At 32.8% G+C, this 24313-nt stretch overlaps 1 protein-coding gene across 1 annotated transcript; it reads right to left on the bottom strand.

Annotated features, from left to right (window-relative positions):
* Nucleotides 1–1253: 1253 nt before the first annotated feature.
* Nucleotides 1254–20005, bottom strand: LOC139521629 (synaptic vesicular amine transporter-like). The gene is made up of 16 exons (XM_071315108.1): nucleotides 19883–20005; nucleotides 18057–18384; nucleotides 17616–17674; nucleotides 16952–17035; nucleotides 15693–15785; nucleotides 14934–15023; nucleotides 14250–14290; nucleotides 13413–13470; nucleotides 9620–9715; nucleotides 8548–8626; nucleotides 7894–7945; nucleotides 7478–7541; nucleotides 4930–5049; nucleotides 3770–3815; nucleotides 2500–2587; nucleotides 1254–1433 (listed from the first exon to the last, which is right to left on the bottom strand). Exons 1-16 carry the CDS (start codon nucleotides 19989–19991, stop codon nucleotides 1392–1394), a joined length of 1449 nt encoding a protein of 482 aa, XP_071171209.1. The 5' UTR covers nucleotides 19992–20005; the 3' UTR covers nucleotides 1254–1391.
* Between the last annotated feature and the right edge of the window lie 4308 nt (nucleotides 20006–24313).

Raw genomic sequence — 24313 nt, 5'->3', positions numbered from 1 at the left:
GTAATTATTGGCCACCGTATCTACCAAAGTTCAAATAAAGTTGATGGAGGTAAATATAGACCACCGTACAGCCTGTGTGAATAAAAAAAAAACCCATACACTTATAGTCAGCTATGAAAGGCTCCAATTTGAAAATGAGAGACGAAAGATACTAAGGGGACATTTAAACTCATAAGTCAAAAATAAACTTTTTATTTGTGTTTGTATATTTTTAACCTTTACTGTTCAGTCCATTTTTAGTAATATCCTTATTGGTGTCTTTAGACGTATTCATACATCCCCCAACTGTGTTATAGTGCTATGGTCATTTTTTGTATTTTTGCCTTTCATACATGCTTATGTGTTTTGATTATACAGTGTCTACATGTTTGTTTTGTTTGTTTTTATTTTAATACGAGAAGAATATAACCATATTAAACTAAATGTGAAGCGACATATCCTAGCACGATTTGACCAAGAGATAATCCATCAAATCGGCTGACCAAAACATGAAATGCCAATAGAAACAAATCAACTGACCAAATCACGAAATGCCTATAGAAACAAATCAATCATGTCCACTTGTAAGTTAAAATTACATCTTCAACCAGGACATTTCTTACTGTAAATAATGATTCATAAATTGAAATATACGGTATATCTTGTACAAAATATTTCATAATTTATTTACTTCTAATGTTCGTGTTTGTGTAATAAAATGTATTTCTCTTTCGCTAATAGACTTTAACCGTGTGTATGTTTATTTGAATATAAATGGGTTTTCTATGAAAGAAAGAAAAGAGCAGTATAGAAGACCAAATAAATATTATTATTAACTCCATTTTTTTTATTACATTCGCTTTAACATATAGCAAATCATCTATTAGCATACATATATATTACATTGTAATAAACAGCAAAAAAAATAACAAGTACTTTTCAAAGTAATCATGATATAGTACTAAAAATAATATCAACTCCAAATGCAATGTGTAGGCAGACATAGGCCATGTACATGTATGTATAGGCAGGCATAATAAATGTATTTAAGTAGACTGACCAGTCACATAGTTAATTTTACGTTATATATAAGACTAATGCATAACATAGGAAAAAAGTAGTTTGCACGTGAACTCATGCTATCATGCTAAAAACTGTTTGCATGTGAAGTCATGCTATCTAAGAACTGTTTGCATGTGAACTCGTGCTATCTAAGAACTGTTTGCACGTGAAGTCATGCTATCTTAGAACTGTTTGCGCGTGAAGTCATGTTATCTAAGAACTACAATAAATCAGCATTTCAGTAGTATACACATCAACGGTCACTATTCAAATTCGCAGTAAGCTATGTTTGGTACTGGTGTAGGGGCTATGGTTATTACTATTGTAGGCTGTATCCATTATATCTCATTTCAGTCGTACATTTGAATTGTTTCTTTGTCTTCCAAAATCGGCTGAAATAAAAAGAAACAAATAGTTTTATTTTGTAAAAATATTATTTCATGTACAAAAGCTTTATTCATGATAACCGACAGTAAAGTCGGCAAATAATTATGGCTAGGGCTAACGTAGGCCAAGGCTCTGTGTTGAAGGCCGTACTTTGACCTATAATGGTTTACTTTTACAAATTGTGACTTGGATGGAGAGCTTTTTAATTGGCACTCATACCACATCTTTTCATATCGACTTGCCTGTCGCGTATATATAACCATGTACTTTCTTCGGTTTATTAAAGCGGTTGTGTAACACGAAAAGAAATTAAATTAGAAAAATTTAAAAGAGAAAATGTTTTGCAGCATTAACGATAATGAATATATCTTTTGATGATGTTGTTGGAATGTCAATATGTGGAAATGGAAGGTTCAATGGAAAATTGAAAAAAAAACCCACACTTTTTGTGGTAAAGTTCAGTTTAAATCAACCCTCCATGTCACCTTGCGACTAAAAAATAAATATGAAGTAGGCCTAACAGTTAGGGGTTTTTTGCTTGTGAGAGAGCTGTATATACTAACTGTGTATTAGGGTTATAATTTATTTGCATGTTACGATTTAGGCTAGGAGCATCATTCCGAACGGCTAATCTCTTTTATGTTTACTTTATACAATGTTCATCGATTATCACTAGTTAAGTATATCATAATGTTTGACTTTAATCTATTTTTTTGGGGAAAGATGTGTGATTTTTTGGGGAAAAACATATTTTTCCATTTTTGAACAAGAACGTTCTGAATTTCGCGACTTTTTAACACATTGTCAGTCTACCACTGTACGTTATTGATTTAGATAGTTATTTTAAAATTAATGTGCAATAAGTCTTATCATTCTAAACTGCGGCTGCTAATGTTCATTCTCCGACGGATATTGTAATAACGTACCAAATAATAAAGTAGAGTCACAAATCCATTGTGAAATGAATATTATACATCTTAAGATTGCACAGTTGGACCATGATTCGAAGAGTCTACCCTACACGAACTATGATTTTTCTTTGTTACCATTTTACTGTTTTAGATAAGTTACCTTATTTTCTTGTTCTACAGGTGGTCTCTTAAGGAAAATACAGATTGGACTAACCAAGATTATTACAGACGCTAGCACCCACATGGACCTAAAAAAGAGTTAGCGTCCAACATCATTACACTCGAGATGTGTCTATCCTATGAGTAAAACTTCCTTTATTAAATTGAAATATCCATGTTCCAGACCGTATGAGTATTTGGACCGTACGCGTACGGTCTGGACCGTATGCGTACTTTTTCAAAATACTCATACAGTCGGACCGTACGCGTACGGTCTGACTTATATTAAAAAGTTGGTCAGTTTATTAGATACAAATGCATATATCAGATCAACATAATTTAACTATCAAATTAATATAAAATAGTTCAATTGTAATTGAAACAAAAACTTTATATTGTAACTTTTTTTTAAATTCACGCTAATTAAATCTGTTAGTCTCTTGTATTAAGCATGTCGATCAGTAATACATTAATTGAATTATGATCACTGAAATTGAAGATATTGGAAGTAAACATAATGTGGGAGGTCAATTGTTTTAGAATATTTAGCAACTTTACCAAAAAATGCAAATGCTTAAGGAATATGCATGAACTGCATACATGAAAATGAAAAAAATATTACGTTACTTGAATTGTGTCACCTTGGGCGAGAGTACCAAAATATGATTCAGATATAAAATTAAACAAATACTTAATTTCAATTGTTCGTTTGTTCATTTTATCTATCTAATTGTAATAAATTATCAATAACAATTTGTAAAACTAAAAATTAAAATAAAGATTGTGAAAAATGCTTGTTTCAATTTAACCCATATGATCAAATAACATGTATGGTCAGCTCGTACTGGACCGTACGCGTATGGTCGGACCGTACGAGTATACGTATACGGTCCGGACCGTACGCGTACGGTCCAAATACTCATATGGTCTGGAACATCAATATAAAAACACAGAGGTTTGTTTTATAATACAAAAATATAAGCTTAAAATATTTACGAGATTTTTTCGCCCATTTTATGTAACAAAAAGCCACAAATGTTAAGCTAGTCTGAAAGAATTCATTCAGTAAAATTTGATAAAAAAAAAAAAGAAGAGACACTAGTAAAGAGGTAAATGAATTATTTTTTCGATTTTCAGTTAAATTTCAACATGCCAAAGTTGTATTCGAAATTGTACCAAAAACTGTGACAATTTACTGATCCTTGACCTTGAATTGCTTGTAGTTTTTACCTTTGATGACTTTATACCTTTGATGACCATTCAGTACTTACCATGAAAAGCCAAGACCCTTTACAATCTGTCCAGCTATTCCGGGTCCTGAAGGAAAGACATGTAACGATTTATCTGTTAGACTATTTCAAGGTTAAAAGTGCGGACAATATCAAAAGGTTACAAGTGCGATACATTTTTGAAAAAAGAGGGGCGAAAGATACTCGAGGGACATAAGTAACGGCGGTCAAATACTGGGATCGGATTGTGAATAGAATTAAATGCTATCCAATTGCAAATTATTTAGGGAAATTCGTTGTATTGTCAAATAGCTGGGAAAATCCTAAAGCGAAATGTGTCCGTCAAAATGGTTTAAATATTAGGAGAAAAATAATGTTTATGTAAAAAGGCATTAAGCCACCTTTCTCCAGCATTTGATAATAAAATTTGCAAGTCATACACCGTCCACACTAAGAACAATTAGACAACGAAAATTAAAGGACGATAACTGTGTTCTCGGACCATATTAAATAATCAATAAACCATTTTTTTTTTAAATTGAGAATGGAAATGGGGAATGTGTCAAAGAGACAACAAACCGACCATAGAAAAAACAACAGCAGAAGGTCACCAACAGGTCTTCAATGTAGCGAGAAATTCCCGCACCCAGAGGCGTCCTTCAGCTGGCCCCTAAACAAATATATACTAGTTCAGTGATAATGAACGCCATACTAATTACAATTTACAATAATTTGTTTTTCATATTTTTTCATCATGAACATGTGTTCTACGTTTTTCAAATTAAAGAAAACCCGTATCAGTGTTGATTTGACCACACTTTCATTGTAAAATATCTTAAACCAAAAGATCATAACGGGACAATCCCGCACATAGAGGGACACATAATTATCATAGGTACTTGGGGACACGCCATTTTTTTTTTTGCCCTCCTCCTTTTTTCCTAAATCCGTTGTATTTTTGTTTTCCATTAATATCAATTATTTTTACGTTTTATTGTATAATATAAACATAAATATAGTAGAAATAATTTGAATTTGCTATTTACTATCAATTCCAAGTTTCACTATCCACAACAGTCACGGATATCAAGGGGAGAGCTGAAACAAATGGCTTGTCCCCAAGTACCTATGATAATGATACCCTTTACTTTTTACTAATCACTAAAAGATTCTAAATGCAATTTTACTGTAATTGTATTTACCTAATCCATACGCTAGACATACTGCAAGTTGGTTAATGGCATACACACATCCATACATGGCTACATGACGAGTGTCTACTAGCAAGGCTAACAATGGTACTATCGCTGCATCTATTATACCTAAAACATATGTAAGTCTTTCAAACCATCATCTCTGTTTAACTCTAATGAGATACGCATTCACTATCGTCGAAAAACTTAAGCGGATATGTGTCTCTTAGTTGTTACGTTGCTGTCTTACTAACAGTCATATTATAAATATAATAAACAGCTGCGTCATGAGCAAATGATACGCCCGTCGTCTTTCGTGTGAATTTTTATGCAATAATCATAAATAGTTTCTGAAATACGGCGTGACATGCGAAACCCCTCCCTTCTTTTTTTTTTACAAAAAACTCAATAACCCAAAATTAAAATTTTGAATCATCACCAAAAAGTATACAGATCTTCAGATTAATATAACTATGACGTGTGTAAAGTTTTAAGCAATAATCATAAATCGGTTTTTAGATACGGCGCGACATGTGAAAAAAAACACACCCCTGTTTTAGTTACAAAGTCCCGTAACTCAAAAAGTTTTAATCTCATTTTCCACAGGCACTTGTCTCAGAAAAAAATTATTCCTATGTTTATATAAAGGTATATAGGAATTTTTTTCTGAGACAAGTGCCTGTGTTATTTTCACCAAAAAGTATACAGATCGTTTGACCATCATAAGAACAACTATGTTAAGTTTAATGAAATTTGGATAAGTCGTTCATAAGTTACGGTGCGACATATATTTACGCCGGACAGACGACATTTGTATACTATAATACGTTCTGTCAAAATTTTCAAAAAATTTGACGGGCGTATAAAAATTTAATGTACGAAAGAAAAAGTTTTTTTCTGACAAATATATGGTACGATAGTGAGAATGTATCGGAAAGTCAAAGGGGGATAACTTAGACCAATTTTCTTGAAAATATATTTCTTAGCACCATTTAATTGTTGGTATAATTTATCCTTCAGTAATACATTTATGTGTAGGTGCAAGTTTATGAGATATAAAACAATTTTCTTAAATATCATAATTATTGCAAAATATTTGTGTTGCTAGACTTGGAAACAATTTATCTCTTGTATCTCTTGGGAAGTCAAACAATTTATAGTTTAAAATTTCGAAAAATAGATGGCAAATACCAAGGGAGTTATAGGGAAAACGGTAGTATTACATTTTCCCAGCATTAGGTTTGCCTTTAGTGTACCCAAGACAGGTGAAGGAAGTCAACTTAGGAGCGCTGTGATTGGATGTAAGGGTACAATATATTTTTTTATTTATCTATGAATAACTGCAGTGTGTAAATTTACAATATAAATTTTAAAACCTATTGAAATATTTTCTAGAGAATTATTCGAAAAAGCTTCCAAAATGACGGTGGGCATGGATAACATAAACAAGCTCCGTTGGAAATTGGTCATGATACTATATTTGGCTTCAATTTTTAGAATACAGTAATAAAGTACTAACACCACACATAACTGTTTTATCCAGGTTTTTATTATAAAACTGGTAAATTTAGAAAATGTTAGTATTGTCGCCTATGGCAGAATAAATAGTACCGTTTTCCCTATAAACAAAGGTTAAAAAACACAGATATCACCATGACGATAAAGTAAACTGCGAAAAGGATGCGGCTAGGTATACGGAATCTAGATTTGGCAAATTTGAAATGCAACGGAACCCACGTTGACTTTGCTTTTTAATTAAAAGTTTCATAAATAAGTTGTGAAAAACTGATATTCTATTCAATTATTTTAGAATGAAATTCAAAACAGTGTGGCTGTGGTCATTGATTGACACATTAAATTCATCCATTGACTGGGACAATTTAGGTGAACGTTTGTATGTAACGACCACTGCTCACTATGTACTTTTTAAAGACACTTAAACTATGGGGTCACCAAAGGTTCTCAACACCTTAATAAAGTAATTCGAAAAACTAATCAGAAATAACACGATGTTTTGATTTATATCAATTATATAAATCAAAACATAAAGGTTATTCCTGATTATTTTTTTGAATTATTTTATAATTAAAGGCGTTAAGAAACCTTTGGTGACCCCACAGTTTAAATGTCTATCGTAGGTACGTCGTGAACAGTGGTCGTTACAGACAAAATTTCATGTAAATTGTCCCAGTCAATGGATGAATTTAATGTGTCAATCAATGGCCACAGCCACACTGTTTTGAATTTCATTCTATTACTTTGAGCAAATGATGCTCATCAGTACAAATATAATATATATATATATAATATGCAAATCCAATATATCATACATAAATACATAAAACACAAGTTGTAGGCACTCGTCTCAGAAAAAAATTCCTAGATACCTTTATATAACACATAATTAAAGGTATATAGAAAACAATTTCTGAGACGAGTGCCTGTAATAAAACGTATATGTATAACTGATAAATGAATACATCCGAGAAGAGTAATGATCTATATTAAGTATTTGGTAACTTATAGTATTTCTGTCAAATCAAAATGATATAGTTACCTAGTCCTAAACCAAATCCAAAATGGGGGACAATTAAATGTGGCAGCGTGGTGGCAAAGGGGATCTGAAATGATAACACTGAAAATAAAAGGCTAGGTGTCGGCTGTACGAGCTTCCATCTGAAGTATTATGAGCTGCCTGTCTACTAACAAAATGTAAAGCATCTCATAGGTCAATATAATTTGTCTTAGAAATTTAAGAGAATTTTTCGACGGCTTGCTTTAAATGGTGCGTAAGCTAACTATAATCTTGCGAGAGTAGATTTCCTATTGCACTTTCCTTACAAATAAAAAAACCATTTGAGTGGCTATATGGTATTCAATGCTTGCAATGTGTTCGTTCGAACTGTTTTAGAAACAGATCATATTAGTATTATACATCATATAAAGACTTGCAGACTATTGATTGGTACTTACCGATATCAGGCAAATACCGATTAACAACAAACACACTATACTGACTATCCATCTGAAACAAGAAAAATAACCAATTGACACTTTTAGAATTAAAATAGGTCTTTGAAGTCAAATAAGAACTACTATCTTAGAGCTGTATGAAAAAGAACTGTTGTTTTTCTACATACAATTCGGAAATTTCTGTTTTAAGTTTGCAGGTTATTTAAATCTACGATTCACAGAACTAGTATATCCTTCTCCTTGTTACGACAGGTTATACGTTATACTAAAGTATACAATTTTTAAATTTGATATTACTGATCTAACTGGATAATCTTTATTGTCTTCCATGTATAAAATATACTATAACTGGATCAAGTCAAGATGACAAATGTCTTCCATGTAAAATATATCAGGAACTATTGCGTCTTTTCAGCTGAAGGTTAACAGTTTCACGAGGTGAAAAAGTCAAGGTTGAGAAATGTTGTAGAAATAGTAAAGGAACTCATGTTTGTAATCTTCTGTATTTATGAATCTTCAACAAATGGTAGTTTTAACGACCTTGACTGGCTATACAGCCCTTGAACGGTCGGTATGATTCTTGTAGTTTATTGACTAACAATAAGGATTTCTTATTATTTATTAAATTGATCAATTTCAAATCTAATAGAATACCTTCCCATTTTTAAAGCAAAGTTCCCGAAGAAGTTAGTTCCAATCACATAACCGGCACTATCCGGGATAAACAACACAGCTAAAAAAAAAGAATAAAACAATTATTCAAATCTTTTTAAGAATAAAGCAATTATTCAAATATTTTGCACTAAAGAACTTTCCTCCAACTCAACTTTTGGTCTTGATCGTACCAAACAAAGCTTATCCGCGAAACACGTGCCCGTCCGAAATTGAAATCGGTATCATAAGTTTTATATTTACTACGGCCAAATCTTAGCTTTTAATGTAATAGAGGACTATTATCTAGCAAGTCTATCTTAAGTAAATTGGTATGACAAATCTAAACTGCTAATAATTGATGTAAAAACAATAATATGGGTTTATAGGATTTATCCCATTTCTATGTGCATGCCATATAAGGGTTTGACTACAGGTCAAATATATAGCCCATTAATCGTCTACGTGTATTTTAGAGAAGCATACATTTTGTTTAATGAAAGTAGACGATTAACCGGCTATATATCTGACGTGTAGTCAAGTCCTTCTGGAAATGTCAATGGAGATTTTCAGTATCTTTAGATCTATCCCTTTTTCCTAAGTGAGCAGGAAGTTTCAAGATTACTTTATTTTTTAAGCCTAGCAAGTTAGTGTCAATTTTCATAAACCTAGAGTCTATGTATGTATGCTTGACGAAAACGGTCTTCTTAGATAGTTTGAATATGCCAATAATGACATGGTAATTAAGATATTGCAATTTCGTTTATTCATGACGGACAATATGTTTAACCCCGCCGCATGTTTGCGCCTGTCCCAAGTCAGGAGCCTAAGGCCTTTGTAAGTCTGTCTACATTTTTAATTTTTTTTTCTTCATTTATATGTTGAGTGGTGTGACTAGTACACATTTTGTCTAGGGGCTGGCTGGCTGGCTGGAGCACGCCTCCGGGTGCGGTATTTTCTCGCTGTGTTGAAGATCCATGTGGACTTCGGTTGTTTTCTGTTCCTTGGTGGGTTGTTACTTTGATACATTCACAATTTTCATTCTCAAATTTATAAAAAAAAATATATCTAATACCTAGCTCCCATTTTTCGACATCCATTGTATCGAGAACCCATATAGGTACTGTTGCTTCTACTGTTGAAATTGACATAGTAGCTAACATAATAATACCTGTAACATATAAACTGTAAAAACATCAGGGATACTAATATATATATATACTAATATATATATAAACGCCTAAAAAAGTGTACACAACAACTCCAAATACAAAAAAAGGTAACTATAAATGTAATTATTTATAAATATTTCGGATAACAGATATCCTTCGTCAGTCAGATTCTGATGTGAAATGAATCATCTTTGAGTCTCGTTAGATTAAACTTTTACTAAATCTTGAATTTTATACAATAAAAAAAGTCAAACCGAACATCAGTAAAGACGCTTGCACCATTCTAAAAAAATGTTAACATGACATAGGTTATATGGTTTATTACAACAGAGAGCTCATATATATGCTTTAAATACAAATAATAATGTGCGATGTGAACTAGCACAATTCTAAAACTGTATCGGGAACGACAATTATGATGATATAACATGTATACGCATGCTAACGTCTGTAAAATTACCAAATAGACAGCACTGAACGATCTAAATATTTGAAATTGAGAGTAAAGTAGTTACAACAGAGTCTGAATATTTAAACATCGTGAACAAACGGCCGTAAAAATGTAATAATATTTTTTTACTAAGTATAACTAGAAGAATGTGGCTAGGTACTTATACATCCCTCAAAAAATTAAGCAATTTAAATTGGTATCTTCAACAAATGTATTTAACAAATGAAAAAGGTTGAGAAAAAGAAACAGAGACTGTAATAATAAGTAATATAACCTGAATGTGAAGCACTACACGGAGTCGAACTACATCTTTTCATTTATCCCATTTGGTGCCAAAGTTGTTAATTTTCGTATCCAAAATCTTTCCCGAGCGAGTCTATCCTCCTTAGACCAAGCAGAGTTGTGGTCAATGATTTTAATGGTCAGTCGATTGAGATCTGCCTTAGTGTGGCCAGGGGATCTCAAATGTCGACTGAGAGGGAGGTCTGGCTTGCATTGGTAGTCGCTACGATGGCCGTTCATTCGTTTGTGAAACGGCTGTTCTGACTCGCCAACATACTGTTTACCACATTTACACTGTAAGAGATACACAACATTTGAAGTCTTGCAATTAACATTGCAAAATATGGTGTATTCTGTGCCAGTGGAGTGACTGTTAAAAGTCTGGGTATCCAGTATTTGTTTGCAAGTCAGACATCGTTTGTTTCCGCAACCCTTGCAAGATCCCATAGATGATAAGCCTGCTTGAGAGGATAAATCAGCTCTCACCAGCAAGTCTTTAAGGCTTTTGGGCCTACGGAATGCCAGTACAGGTGGCTCGGGAAAGATCTTGGATAGTTTTGAATGTTTTTCGATCTCTTTCCAATTTTCGCGGATTAGGTGAGATAAGTTGTCAAATTTGGGATGGTAATTCAACACAAAAGGCACCCTCTTGTTGACCTTTTTTTCTTTATATTGTAAAAGCTCATCTCGGCTGATGTTGTTAGCACGAGAAAAACCTTTATCAATGTCTTTTCTTTTGTAGCCCCGATGTTTAAGGTGACCGCGAAGTTCTTGTAGACGTTTTTTTGCAATATCGTTGGTGGAGCAAATCCTTTTTATTCGTATGGCCTGGCTGTAGGGAATGCTCTTGGTGCAGTGTTTGGGATGACAACTCAAAGGAGATAGATATTGATGTTTGTCTGTGGGCTTGCAATACAGATCTGTTAATATGTTTCCATCCCTCAATTGCGTTGTAGTGTCAAGAAATGTGATCTTAGAGTCAGAGATTTCATATGTGAATTTTATTGAGGGATGGGCATTGTTGGCATGATGAATGAACAGATTTAGTTCTTGTTCAGTATTGTCCCACTTCATGTCAATATCGTCGATAAATCGAAACCAAGAGAGGGGTTGATGAAGAGATGCATTGAGAATTCTTTGTTCTAGTTTCCCCATAAAAATATTGGCATAAGACGGGGCCATCTTTGTTCCCATTGCTGTTCCATTAACTTGGAGGAAGTGTTCGCCATTAAATACGAAGTTATTGCATTTCAATACCAAAGTTAGAAGCTGGATGAGACATTCAGTTGGTGGATGTAAGGTGTTACGAGAGTTCCAGACTTCCCTACAGGCTTCAATACCATCGTCATGGGGGATGTTAGTATAGAGGGAGGTAACATCAAGCGAAACAAGGATCGTTTCAGGTGGGAGAGGGTTCAGAGATTCCATTTTCTTAAGATAGTGTGTTGTGTCTTGTATATATATATATATATATATATATATATACAAACAAGTCTAAACAATATATATATATATATATATATATATATATATATATATATATATATATATATATATATATATATATATATATATATATATAATATATTGTTTAGACTTGTTTGTATATATATATATATATATATATATACATATATATTCATACAGAATTAAAAACTAGTTTTGATACAATTTAAGATTGAAATAATTTAGTTAGGTAAGTGATGTAAGTGACATAGCATATTTTGTGTTTTGGACTTTTTTTTTAACTTAAAATCATCATTGCTTCATCGTGTGCTTTTTTATCGCTTACATCGTGCTTTCAATTCTTATATTTACAATAATCAAGAAGTAATATAACACATCCAACCATTAAAATTATGACAAATAATAATAATAATAATAATAATAGATTAGAAAGATACACCTTTAAATAGACTTATTAAAAGGGGATATAGTTACGATACTGTTGTCAGGTCATTAAAGATTGCATATTTTGGCTTTAACATTGATTCACTGATAGGGTCTTTGCATCGGAACTAAACACATTTATTTCTAAAAAAACAGTTGTTGGCATGACACGGGTTATGTTCTTCTCATATATTTTATGATAGTATGATACTAAACCCCAAACGGGAGGGATTGTACCTGATATTCATATGATGAAGACATAATCTTTCAATCAGTTTAATTGAGGTCTGGAGCTGGCATGTCAGTTAACTGCTAGTAGTCTGTTGTTATTTATGTATTATTGTCATTTTATTTATTTTCTTTTGTTACATCTTTTGACATCAGACTCGGACTTCTCTTGAACTGAATTTTAATGTGCGTATTGTTATTCTTTTACTTTTCTACATTGGCTAGAGGTATAGGGGGAGGGTTGAGATCTCATAAACATGTTTAACCCCGCCGCAATTTTGCGCCTGTCCCAAGTCAGGAGCCTCTGGCCTTTGTTAGTCTTGTATGATTTTAATTTTTAGTTTCTTGTGTATAATTCGGAGTTTAGTATGACGTCCATTATCACTGTACTATTATGCATATTTTAGGGGCCAGCTGAGGGACACCTACGGGTGCGGGAATTCTCGCTACATTGAAGACCCATTGGTTGCCTTCGGCTGTTGTTTGCTCTATGGTCGGGTGGTTGTCGCTTTGACATATTCACCATTTCCTTTCTCAATTTTAATTTTAGATTTAGTAAAATGTAAACATATTGCAAATATGTAAAAATGCTGCATATCAATTTTTGATGTAAGTCTCGTAGATAATCCAAAAATCCAGACACACTGTTTTAAAATACCAAACGTATGTTCCAAAAAGGTAAACAAACCCTGATTCACTTCTGAAACACTCCGATTTATATATTTAGATCAGAAACGTTATAAACTTACATGCTCCAACTAATATGTATGGGTCTCTTAAAAACGTGATAAACTTACATGCTCCAACTAATATGTATGGGTCTCTTAAAAACGTGATAAACTTACATGCTCCAACTAATATGTATGGGTCTCTTAGAAGCACTGTAATTGTTGATCCATGATACTTATAAACTTACATGCTCCAACTAATATGTATGGGTCTCTTAAAAACGTGATAAACTTACATGCTCCAACTAATATGTATGGGTCTCTTAGAAGCACTGAAATTGTTGATCCATGATACTTATGAACTTACATGCTCCAACTAATATGTATGGGTCTCTTAGAAGCACTGTAATTGTTGATCCATGATAACTTCTCTGCATGTTAAAGGAAAATATTATTTAAGTAATGTGACTTAATATTAATTTCTAAGTTGTGGAAACGATAAATCAATATCAATCATAAAAAATGCCAAAGTTTGATTATTACTTGAGTAATCATAAGCGGAGAGTAAAGCGATAATAGTAGCAATATTGAAGATGTCACGGTAACATTTTTATAATATTGTTTGCTTCATTTGCTGTTGTTTGTCAAATAACCTTAGAATATTGGTAACAATTATTTCATGCAATATATAATTATCAATACATCTAAGAGACGGGTTTCTGCAAAGTTTATTGACCAGGATGAAGGGCGTAAAATTGGTAAAAAGAAGGTATGCTGGAAAGGGGCTTAGATTTTGCCCTTCAAAAGTCCACATACGGACCCCTTTAACCGTCAGTCCAAAAGTTCTTTGATAGATAGAGAGCAAGCTAACTCTGACAACTATTAACTCCATTCACGAGGCATTGGGTTTAACGTCCTCGTTCCAACTAGACATGGTTGTGTATTATTAATGTATCCCGGTTTATAAAGCACACGTAATGGTAAATAATATTAAAATATTGTAATTAATCGTACCTTTCCTAATATTACTGGTCTACAAACAACGATGATAAAACCTGAAACACATAAAAATATATACATAAAATCACCAACCAAAAGGAATACAAAGCAGAAGATCATTGATATCTAATCGAATTAATTGGGTTCTCAAGTTCGATCAAAGGACCAAAGACCCTTTCAACTGAGGTTTACTGGGATGTTTACTTCTTTTTTATAATGATGTGTTTGAACAAAAAGTAAGCGAGAGGGTTGAAAAATCATAGACAAGTTTAACTCTGTCACATTCTGTATGTGCTTGTCCCAGGCGAGCCTAGTGATGGTCGTTGGTTGCCGTCTTTCTTAATAGTGTTTCGTTTAATGGTACTTACATTCTACCGTTTGTTATCTAAAGTAAAACAATTCAGTTTGTTACATTTTAATAGCTAACTATTTTTGGGTTTTTGCTTATTGTTGAAGGCTGGACAGTGACCAGGTTGGAAGATGTCTTATTTGCAACCTTTCCACATCTTCATTTTAGTAAGTTAAAGATATCAAACGCAAATAATTTTACCATTTACACGTAGATATGCAGTCCTATTTATTTGTTTTATGTCTTCGTGTTTTCTCAAAAAATAACCACCCTATTTCCTGAACCCTTTCAATCATACTAGGTTCATTTCAATCTTTTTACAAGCCGTAAATGGAGATAGATATACTTGCCTATATCAAGAACAACAAATACCATGATCAATATAAATGGTGCACTGGATCCTACATAGAAGTAAAGCAGACTTCCAAATGGGTATCCAACTGAAATGGACCAGAGTTAATATACATCAAAATGGTATATTAGAGGCATCATAATGAAAAAGGTGACAATAATTTTACACAAAAAAGTGGGAGAAACAGTCTTGTAGATCATATGATACAGAATAGACTTTCCCAATCCACTATAAATAAATATGTTTAAACTAAAAAGTAAGGTTGAGACGTTCTTCTGTAAGTCTTCTACAATAGCCACATCCTGTTAGACACGTTTGTAGTTGTTCTAGATGAAAATAAATATCTTGGCGGTGACAGGTGACACAGTGTCTTCTTTTAAAGAGGCTTTTTTTTTTTTATTAGATATCGAAAATAATGTTTATCGAGGAACATAAAACGATTCATCATTATTTCTTATCCTATAAGTAAACCTAACGTTCAGTTACAGCCGATAAACTGGAACGAGTAAATCATTATTTTTTTTTGGATTATTTTGATGACAAATAGCTCAATTTTATCTTTGCTATTGATTAAAAGAGTATTAATAGTTCTCCCTAGCCAATCAAATCATTCTACTGTTTAAAACACGGTGACTAAATATTAGATATTAATTAATATAAGAATAACCAGCTTCGTTTATCGTTTAATTTTCGTTTGTTTGTTTTTGTTTAAAATGATTTTGAGCTAAACTGCTGTTTTGTAGTTCAAATCACTTACTCAAAACTCCGACTGCTATTCCTCCCATTGCTGTCCCCATTACACGACTTCTCTCGCCATCTTCGTGATATTGCTCAGCCAATAAACTCATACCTGAAGTGAGTTAAAAGCGCAAGATTAGTTATAGAAGCAATACTATAGTATTAATGAATGGGTGTTTTTATAATGGCCCTGTTATATGTCCAAGGTCTGTAATAATGGTCGAGGAAGTCTGTAATGACCCGAGGCAACGCCGAGGGCCATTACAGACATCCAAGGCCATTATTACTGACCGAGGACATATAACTGGGCCATTATAAAAACTACAATTTCTTAATACATTTATTAGCCAACTGAACAAAAGTGTATGTGTTGCTGCCAACTTGATGTACTCTCCTTCTCTTTTAATGACAGTTTAGTTTGAAAAATGATAATATGTTCTTCACCATGATAAAGCTTTAAATATATCAAATATCTAAGATATTAAGTTGAAAGAAGTTATGTGTTGAAAAACAGGATGAACAGTGATCCCTTTATATGGTTCTTTAATGTTAGTTGCTGGTTACTAAATAAATAAAATACAAAAAGGTATTATACTCTTTACAAATTAATTTTATTAACTTTATTAAAAACCCTAACTGGCATGACTCGGCTTAATACAGACAAACTGGGCATTAATACAGGGTCATTACAGAAAAAAAAACCAGGGCCATTACAGAAAAACAGGGTCATTACAGAAAAAAACAAGGTCATTACAGAAAATATGTAATTTTTAATAAACAGTAATTTTTGGCAATAATGTACTTATTTGGTTAATAAAAGTGCATAAGAGAGACACAGAAGAAATGCCTGTAGATATTAATATTCTGAGGATTCTGATTCCATGTAGATATCTATATGTATATAAATTAAATTCAGATACACAATTGATAAAGACAAAAACAGAGCTGTTTAAAAACTTAGAAGAGTCTTTATTTCAGGAATTTCCTTTGCGCAATGATGAAAAAAAGTACGCGCATGATGTTATAATACTAAAAATAGATCATTGATTTTCACACAACTTCCTTGAAAGACATAACTTCATTGAATATCTGGCAAACATATCACTCACACTACATCTATATGCACACTCCATTATGATCAAGAAACCCTTACCATTCATTATTCCCATTTTGTGTGATTAAAGACCATATCTGATATTTATAAGTACCATACCTGCAACATTAGTTTTTGGTTAACTACCTACAGCGCTTACAGTGCTTTGATTATAAGTACCATACCTGCAACATTAGTAGCTGAGGATCCAAGGCCGTGCATTCCTCTAGCTATCAATAAACCAGGCACCGAAGAGGAAATGGAATATACTGTTTCAACAGAAAACATAAAATATATTATTCGTAGGCAATAAAGGCGTCATTTAGAAAATAAAAAATGTCTCAAAAAAAGTTTGGTATTACTTTGAAATAAATATTTTTCATTTGTTACCTAAATACGATAACGTAAAATGTGTCCGTTACTCCACTATCTTATAAAGATGTTTAATTTGGGAATTGAGCAAAAGGGTGAAATGGAAGTAGTTTTGGTAAATAGAAAAATTGGTATCAGATGCTTCGGAAAGGTGATCATGTCATAGTGTGACACATTGTTATGAGTGCCAAATGTGGAGCAGGATCTGCTCATGCACCCTTCCGGAGCACCAGAGACTATCGTCAGTTTTTGGTGGGGTTCGTGTTGCTGAGTATTGAGTTTTTTATGGGTTTTTTTCTGTACTGTTGTTTGTCTATTTGTCTTTTCTTGTTTAAGTTAATTTTCGACTTATGAGTTTGAATGTCCCTTTGGTATCTTTCGCCTCTCTTTTGTAACATGTGTGATATGAGACATAATAGTAGGACATCCTACTTAAATATTAACCTTAGATCATCTGTAAAAAAAAAATAAACATACCCATTGAGGAAATACCGATTATGATAGTACCTCCGATCAGCACTATGTTATTTCCAAATCTACAATAAGTAAAATAAACATTGCAATTGTGATAGTTTCTGTAAGCAGAACAATAATCCTGACTTGATACAGGCACATGAAGTATGGGACCGAGTCAAACATAATTATGAGCGCTCACTCCTTCCCTAACCGGGACAGTTGAGTAACAGGACAGGATAAAAAGGTGTTAAAACCACTGAGTAACAAATGACTAAACTGAGTAGATTAGTACAAAGCATAACAAAATACTAATATAAAACTATCGACATTACACACCGATATGAGAGTACCGAATGCTAGTTCAAAGCCAATAACAACTAATAAATAAATCATGTTCTAAATTATCATTCAAATACACTTTACAATGTTGAACGGCATTAACAATGAATACTTATAACTTACGAATTCGCTAAATATCCAGTCAAAGGGTTGAATACAATCTGAACTAAAGCCTTGGTTGCTAATATCCATCCTATTTTACTGTTCTCTGTCGCTGGATTAAATGACAACGCAAACAGTCTTTTTGCAAAGCTAATGCTTGAAAAACTTGTACTTGGTTCATCTGTTGTCATATTGAGGCTAACGTTTACAGATTGCTCGTTCCCTGTCAGACACCTTTCTATCATCTGTTCACTCATACTAATATTTGGAGTGGACAGGTTCTGTATAGTCAAACAGTCTGCCATCATCTGTTCATCCTGGATTACAAGCATCTCGGGTATTATAGGTACTGCAAAACAAATTCACTTTAGTACTCAAGAATAAAAGCAGGAAAAAATCCGTATCTAATTCTTAGTTTCCAATATAAGCCGATGGTCAAAGTTTCTACAGTGGTATTTATCGTTTGGTAATACAGCATGTGTTTTTCCCTATGGCGTACTAAATTATAATCCTGGTACCTTTGATAACTATTTACTGTGTTAGGGTTCCGTATAGAAACACAACACATAATTTACCAAGTCCCCTTTCGGTCCCTTTTTGAATAGCAATACTGAAATGTTCCCTTCAAGGCTTTCCTAAAACAGTTGGATAAATGTTATTTTAACGAAAATCATCTTGAAAAAGTCTTGAAAATTAACTACAACTGTACGCATGCATCTAGTTGAAAGAAGTCTTCATAGTTTTAGAAAGATTGGTCAACTTTTGAGGAAGATCTAGCTCTTTGAATTTTTTTATAATGGAGCACAAAAATAATCATTATGTAGGGTATGATTTCTATGCACAATAATTATATATTCTTAGCTGTATCATGCTGATTTAAATTAAGTCAAAATTCCAAGTATAGAGGATTGGTAAAATACAAATGACCATCTTTTGTCTGTGCTGGATGTTTGAATACGCAGCCACGACCGGAATGGGATAGGGAAACTGCAATGATAATAACACAATGTGATTGATAACAATCAAATACTTTTCTCTCTCTCTCTCCAGACTTTCACTTTCATTGATTTGCCAATGTTTAACAAACTGATATAGAAATAATCACACTCAATCATGTTAGTCATTTAACAATTTTTTAAGGAAATCCCATATTATTTTCTCTGTGGTAAACAAAATACATTTGACAAGTACATTAAGATATTAATCAGGCGATTTCATGGAAGAACAAACGTCTTAATAGTATTTTCAGGAATATGGAATGTTGGCGGTTACTTATGACGATTGAAATAAATCAATTCTTCCTAAATATAATTGTCTTTCGGTCTTGGTAAACGAATGATAGTCCTTTAGTTAAGATGTCAAGATGGAATAATGAGTGGGTTACTGTGGGTATACCCCTCTAAGAGTTGACAAACAATTTAATCATGACTTCTAATATTATCTCGACTCGGGACGCTTTATAACGTATGGTGTTGTGGAAACACTGGATATAATTGATGAAAAGTATGGGATTGCCAATAAACTACTTTTTTGTTTTAGTGTGCTGTGGGAATGCCGTCTCTTTGACATTGGAACCTTTCTTTCAGATTGAAAAACAAATTCCATCGCCTTTTTAGTAGTGCTGGCCATCACCCTCTTTAATCGTTAAAGCCTTGCCCACACCCCCACTCTCGTGTCCAAGAACTGAGGCTCGAAATTCACCGAGCTCTAAAAATTTACCCATTACTTTTTAATGTTTTTTCTCAATAATTGGCGAAGGAATGACATCGTAACTATTTATAGATCTAATCTTTTGGGGATCATCTTGCCTCATCCAAAATAACTAATAAGTTTACAAGTGCACTTACCGATACAACTTATTAGTAAATTGTCTATAATATTGGTACAAAACACAATGGCGACAAAAAACTTTCGGTCTTCTTTTATGTTATTTAAGTATTTTCCAAGTCTTTCCATTTTGGAACCAGAATAATCTGCAAAAAAGTGAGAAAAAAATATCAACGGAAAAAATAGATAGTCTACCATACTGCCTTAGTTGATAGCAGTATTTATCCATTCTATATACTGCCTTATTTGGTAGCAGTATTTATCCACTCTATATTTCGTTTCCAAGCTTTAAATGATCCCCAAGGTCAATAGGAAGAGAATCAAGGTTACCACATTTCTATACTCTAGTCAACATTGCCAGTTTTCTATACCGATAGACAGTAAAATCCATTGCCATAGTGGATGTCCTTTTTGATGTTCGGGATGTATAAATTTGCAGCCACGGTTGGCTCGTGTAGAAAGTGTGCAATAATTGTTATCTGCATCGTGAGGAATCAATGTCCGTGTCCATAGGCGGAAGTTGCAAAGCAAAAGCAGTCGGCCAAAGAAGGGCACAAATTGAAAGAAAAAAATGACAGATTACGATGAAAAAGATGCAAAAAAATTGAGAAAATGTCCATTTATCAAACAGTTTTTAATATTTTGGCATAACCAGTTTATCATTGTGACTATTTAGTTGTAAAATTTTGAGCAATTTTTTTTCATCGAGGTATTAACTGTACGCGTATCGTTAGAAATATTGTACTTATAAATCGGGAAAAAATAAATGATGATATACTAGGAGTAGAAATGTATTTTTTGAACTAGTTGGCGTCCTTCTTAAAACATACAAACAAACAAAACTAACTTACCAACAAAAAGAAGATACGTCCTTGTTAGAAATATTGGAATGTTGTAGAACCAACAAAAAGAAGATACGTCCTCGCTAGAAATCTAGGAAAGTAATAGAAACAGAATCATTTAAATATTTTACACCCGATTTAATGTCATAATGGAATCTAAAAGGACAAATATGGTTATAACATATTCAATCAATCGTCAAAATAATCATAAATGAATGTTATAACGAATCTAACTGTACAAGACTGACCATAGCATGAATAATTTGACGAAAAGTTCCTTCATTAAAATCAACGCCATTTTTACAATATGCCAAAAAATGATTGACAATGTGTTATAAGAAAATGAAGGAACACAATACTAGTATTTTTATTTAAATCCAGAAATTAAATACGAAAAGCTGTGTAGCATAAACTTTAATAATTATTCTCATAATAATCTTCTTTACCACATGGATAGATTACATAACCCGTCAGAATGTTGTGTTCTCAATATACTTCGTGTTTCATTTGACCTTTTTACTTCCTTTTATTTGAGCGTCAGTCTTCGGAAGGCAAAATACGCGCCTGACGCACAAGATTATAAGCCTAGGGCCAGTTTCACAAAGTTGCTTTGATGAGGTTTTTTTTTTTTTTTTTTTTTTTTTTTTTTTTTTTTTTTTTTTTTTTTTTTTTTTATAGTTTCAATACTTTCCCTTCACACAAAATAATATTCGTACCATAATTATAAACTATATAGTTTAATGGTGCATTTAAATAGAAAAGTAAAAAATAATTATTATGTGCAAAAAACAGTTTACGCCGGGTTTCTATTGCTGGGTTTTAGTTTGATGTTGTTTTTCTTTACTGCATTGCAATGATAATAATTGTTATCTTTATGATTTTGGATTTTCCAATATGTTGCCTCGAGCCTGACTGACTGAGAGACATTTATTGTCCAAATGCGTATCTCGTGCAGAAAAATTGGAACCGTTTATGTTATTGTACGCACAAAACATCAATAATAAGTTCTGTCTCAGTAAAAATAAAAGTACATGCTATTATATTATAAACTAATGACTTTCATATTTTTTGTCTGAAAGTGAAACTTAAGGTAGCACAATACAAAGATTTTTCATCCCCAATCAGACATCTTTAATCTGATGTAATTCCACTCATCTTTCTTTAAATTTTATAAATGAGGTACCAAAAGAAAGAAGAAGGATTAATCTTTCAAATTGTGATAATTTCATTATGACATAACTATTACATCATTAATTGTTATGTAATTAGTTGCCATATTGTGATGTCTATACTTGAATGAATTTAGCATCTTTGTTATTCATAGCATCCCAAAATATTTTATAGATTCCTGCACAACACAGTTTGACCTCCAAAACTGTGTCTCAGATTTTTCCTATTGTATTTCATTCTCTCATAAATCTTCAATGAAGTTTGCAACATCAATTCATAAGAGACCACTAAATTCAATTGGATACAAAATTTGTTCTATTGATGTTTTGGGAAATCTGAGACACAGTTTTGGTCTGTGCGTCCGTTCGTTCGTTCGTTCGTTCGTTCGTCCGTTCGTCCGTCCGTTCGTCCGTCCGTGTTAGGTTAAAGTTTTTGGTCGAGGTAGTTTTTTATGAAGTTGAAGTCCAACTACTTGAAGATTAGTACATATCTTCCCTTTGATATGATATGATCTTTCTAATTTTAATGCCAAATTAGGGATTTTTCCACATTTCAACGGTCCATTGAACATTGAAAATGATAGTGCGGATGGTGCATCGGATTACTTTGGACACATTCTTGTTTTATACTGCTTTCACATATCTTCTGGTATATGTGATCATGTATCAAAGTCTTAAGATGTGTGCAACATAACTGATAACAAGATAACAGAATTGAATCGATTGAGAGCAACGCCACATAGGAAGTTATAAAAGGCCTCCGTAATGAAAATGTAAAAGGATCCAAACGAGAAATATATAAAGCTTTATTTTATGCACAAAACAGGAAGGACAAAACGAATGTCTGTACGCCAAGAAAAGACAACCACTGAGATTTGGAACAGACACATACAGAATGTAAATTTGAAACTGTTTGTTTATTTTGTCAACTTTCAACCATGCACACATAGTTTGATTTAAAAAAAAAATGTATAATATATGATTTATTATATGAACAATTTTATCGTGTATTAATAAGCGTCCCCAGTCCCGAATCTTTAATGGGGTATAGAATATGGCTACTGCAAAAAGTGTCTGGTACTTTTTAAATTTATAAGAGCCAATACATAATTTTTATTTCAGTGGAGAGGCGAAAGGTACCAAAGGGATATCCAAACTCGTGAGTCGAAAACAAACTGTCAAGAAAAGGACCAAATAGTTAACAAAACACAACATTGAAACTAAAGAATGAGATACACGTACCCGACCAAAAACTGGGGTGATCTCAGGTGTTTCAGAAGGGTTAACTGACCGGCTCCCGCGACACAACCGTCGTGTTAAAGTACGTTGATAATTTAAATCACTTAAAACTCAAGCATAATAAAAAAACTTGAAGGGTTAACCAGATCGTCCTTCAGTTCATATGTTGCACCCGTCGTATTTCTCATCATATGAACAAACCCAGTGATATGTGTTATTCGGTATGTCACTTTGGAATATGCAATTATTTTTCAACTAGAAAAAAGCTACTATTTTGGTAGTGTGAAAAAACGACCAAAAAAAAGCTCAATAACAATATTGTAAAATTCAACATGTTTATGAATTGTTCATTTTTTTTTGCAAGAAAACATACATGACTTTCTAGACGTTGGACTGTTAGCAGCTTATAGACCCCCAAATTTCTGTTAGACATTTGGTCGAATGAGTATGACCATTTGGAGGGAAATATGCTGATAACCGTTGACTTAACGCATGTAAAAAAACACACACTTTACAACAGAACTGTAAGAATAGACCACATGAGGACACCGATTAACTAATTGTTTAGAATAAAAAATTATACCAAACACAAATAAATTGGTGGAGCGGTTGTGAAATGTTCTGTAAAAAGCTCAATATTTAGTTCTTTTCTCAATCAATGGTAGGATCATGCTTTGGTTATTTACATCAAAGGATGAGAAACCCGATTGGTATCTAGAACGAGTAAGTCTCATTTCTCTAGCTAACTCTCTCCAGTTCTGCTAGTGGTGTAATACTTGTAAAACAGATGGTATTTTTTAAAGATGAAATAAGAATTCCACATATAATAAAATTGAGAATGGAAATGCGGAATGTGTAAAAGAGACAACAACTCGACCAAAGAGCAGAAAACAGCCGAAAGCAACCAATAGGTCTTCATCGCAGCGAGACAATCCCGCACCCGAATGCTGTTGCATAGTTTCAACTAACCATTATAATCAGTATACCGGTTGTAGTTTGCATCGAAATTGGAATTTCTCAAGTGCTATGCAAAGGCAAAGTTATGTAATTTAAAACGAGTTTTCAATAAAAACAAACACAGTATGATTTGGTATATAATTATTATTATAAAGAAATATATGCACTATTATTACACAGCAATGAATTGTATATAAATATCTATAACGAAACAGTCTATATTTAACAATTATTAACAATTAAA

Source organism: Mytilus edulis, chromosome 4 (genome assembly GCF_963676685.1).
Source record: "Mytilus edulis chromosome 4, xbMytEdul2.2, whole genome shotgun sequence".
Classification (NCBI taxonomy): Eukaryota; Metazoa; Mollusca; class Bivalvia; order Mytilida; family Mytilidae; genus Mytilus; species Mytilus edulis.
This window is presented reverse-complemented; position numbering and strand designations above follow the sequence as displayed.

Coding starts and splice junctions, on each gene's coding strand:
- LOC139521629 (XM_071315108.1), bottom strand. CDS start 19,991: ATGGAAAGACTTGGAAAATACTTAAATAACATAAAAGAAGACCGAAAG. Junction 15,786..16,951: donor CTCAGCTACTAATGTTGCAG/GTATGGTACTTA, acceptor AACTCACTTCAG/GTATGAGTTTATTGGCTGAG. Junction 8,627..9,619: donor TGTCGAAAAATGGGAGCTAG/GTATTAGATATA, acceptor CTTTTTTTTTAG/CTGTGTTGTTTATCCCGGAT.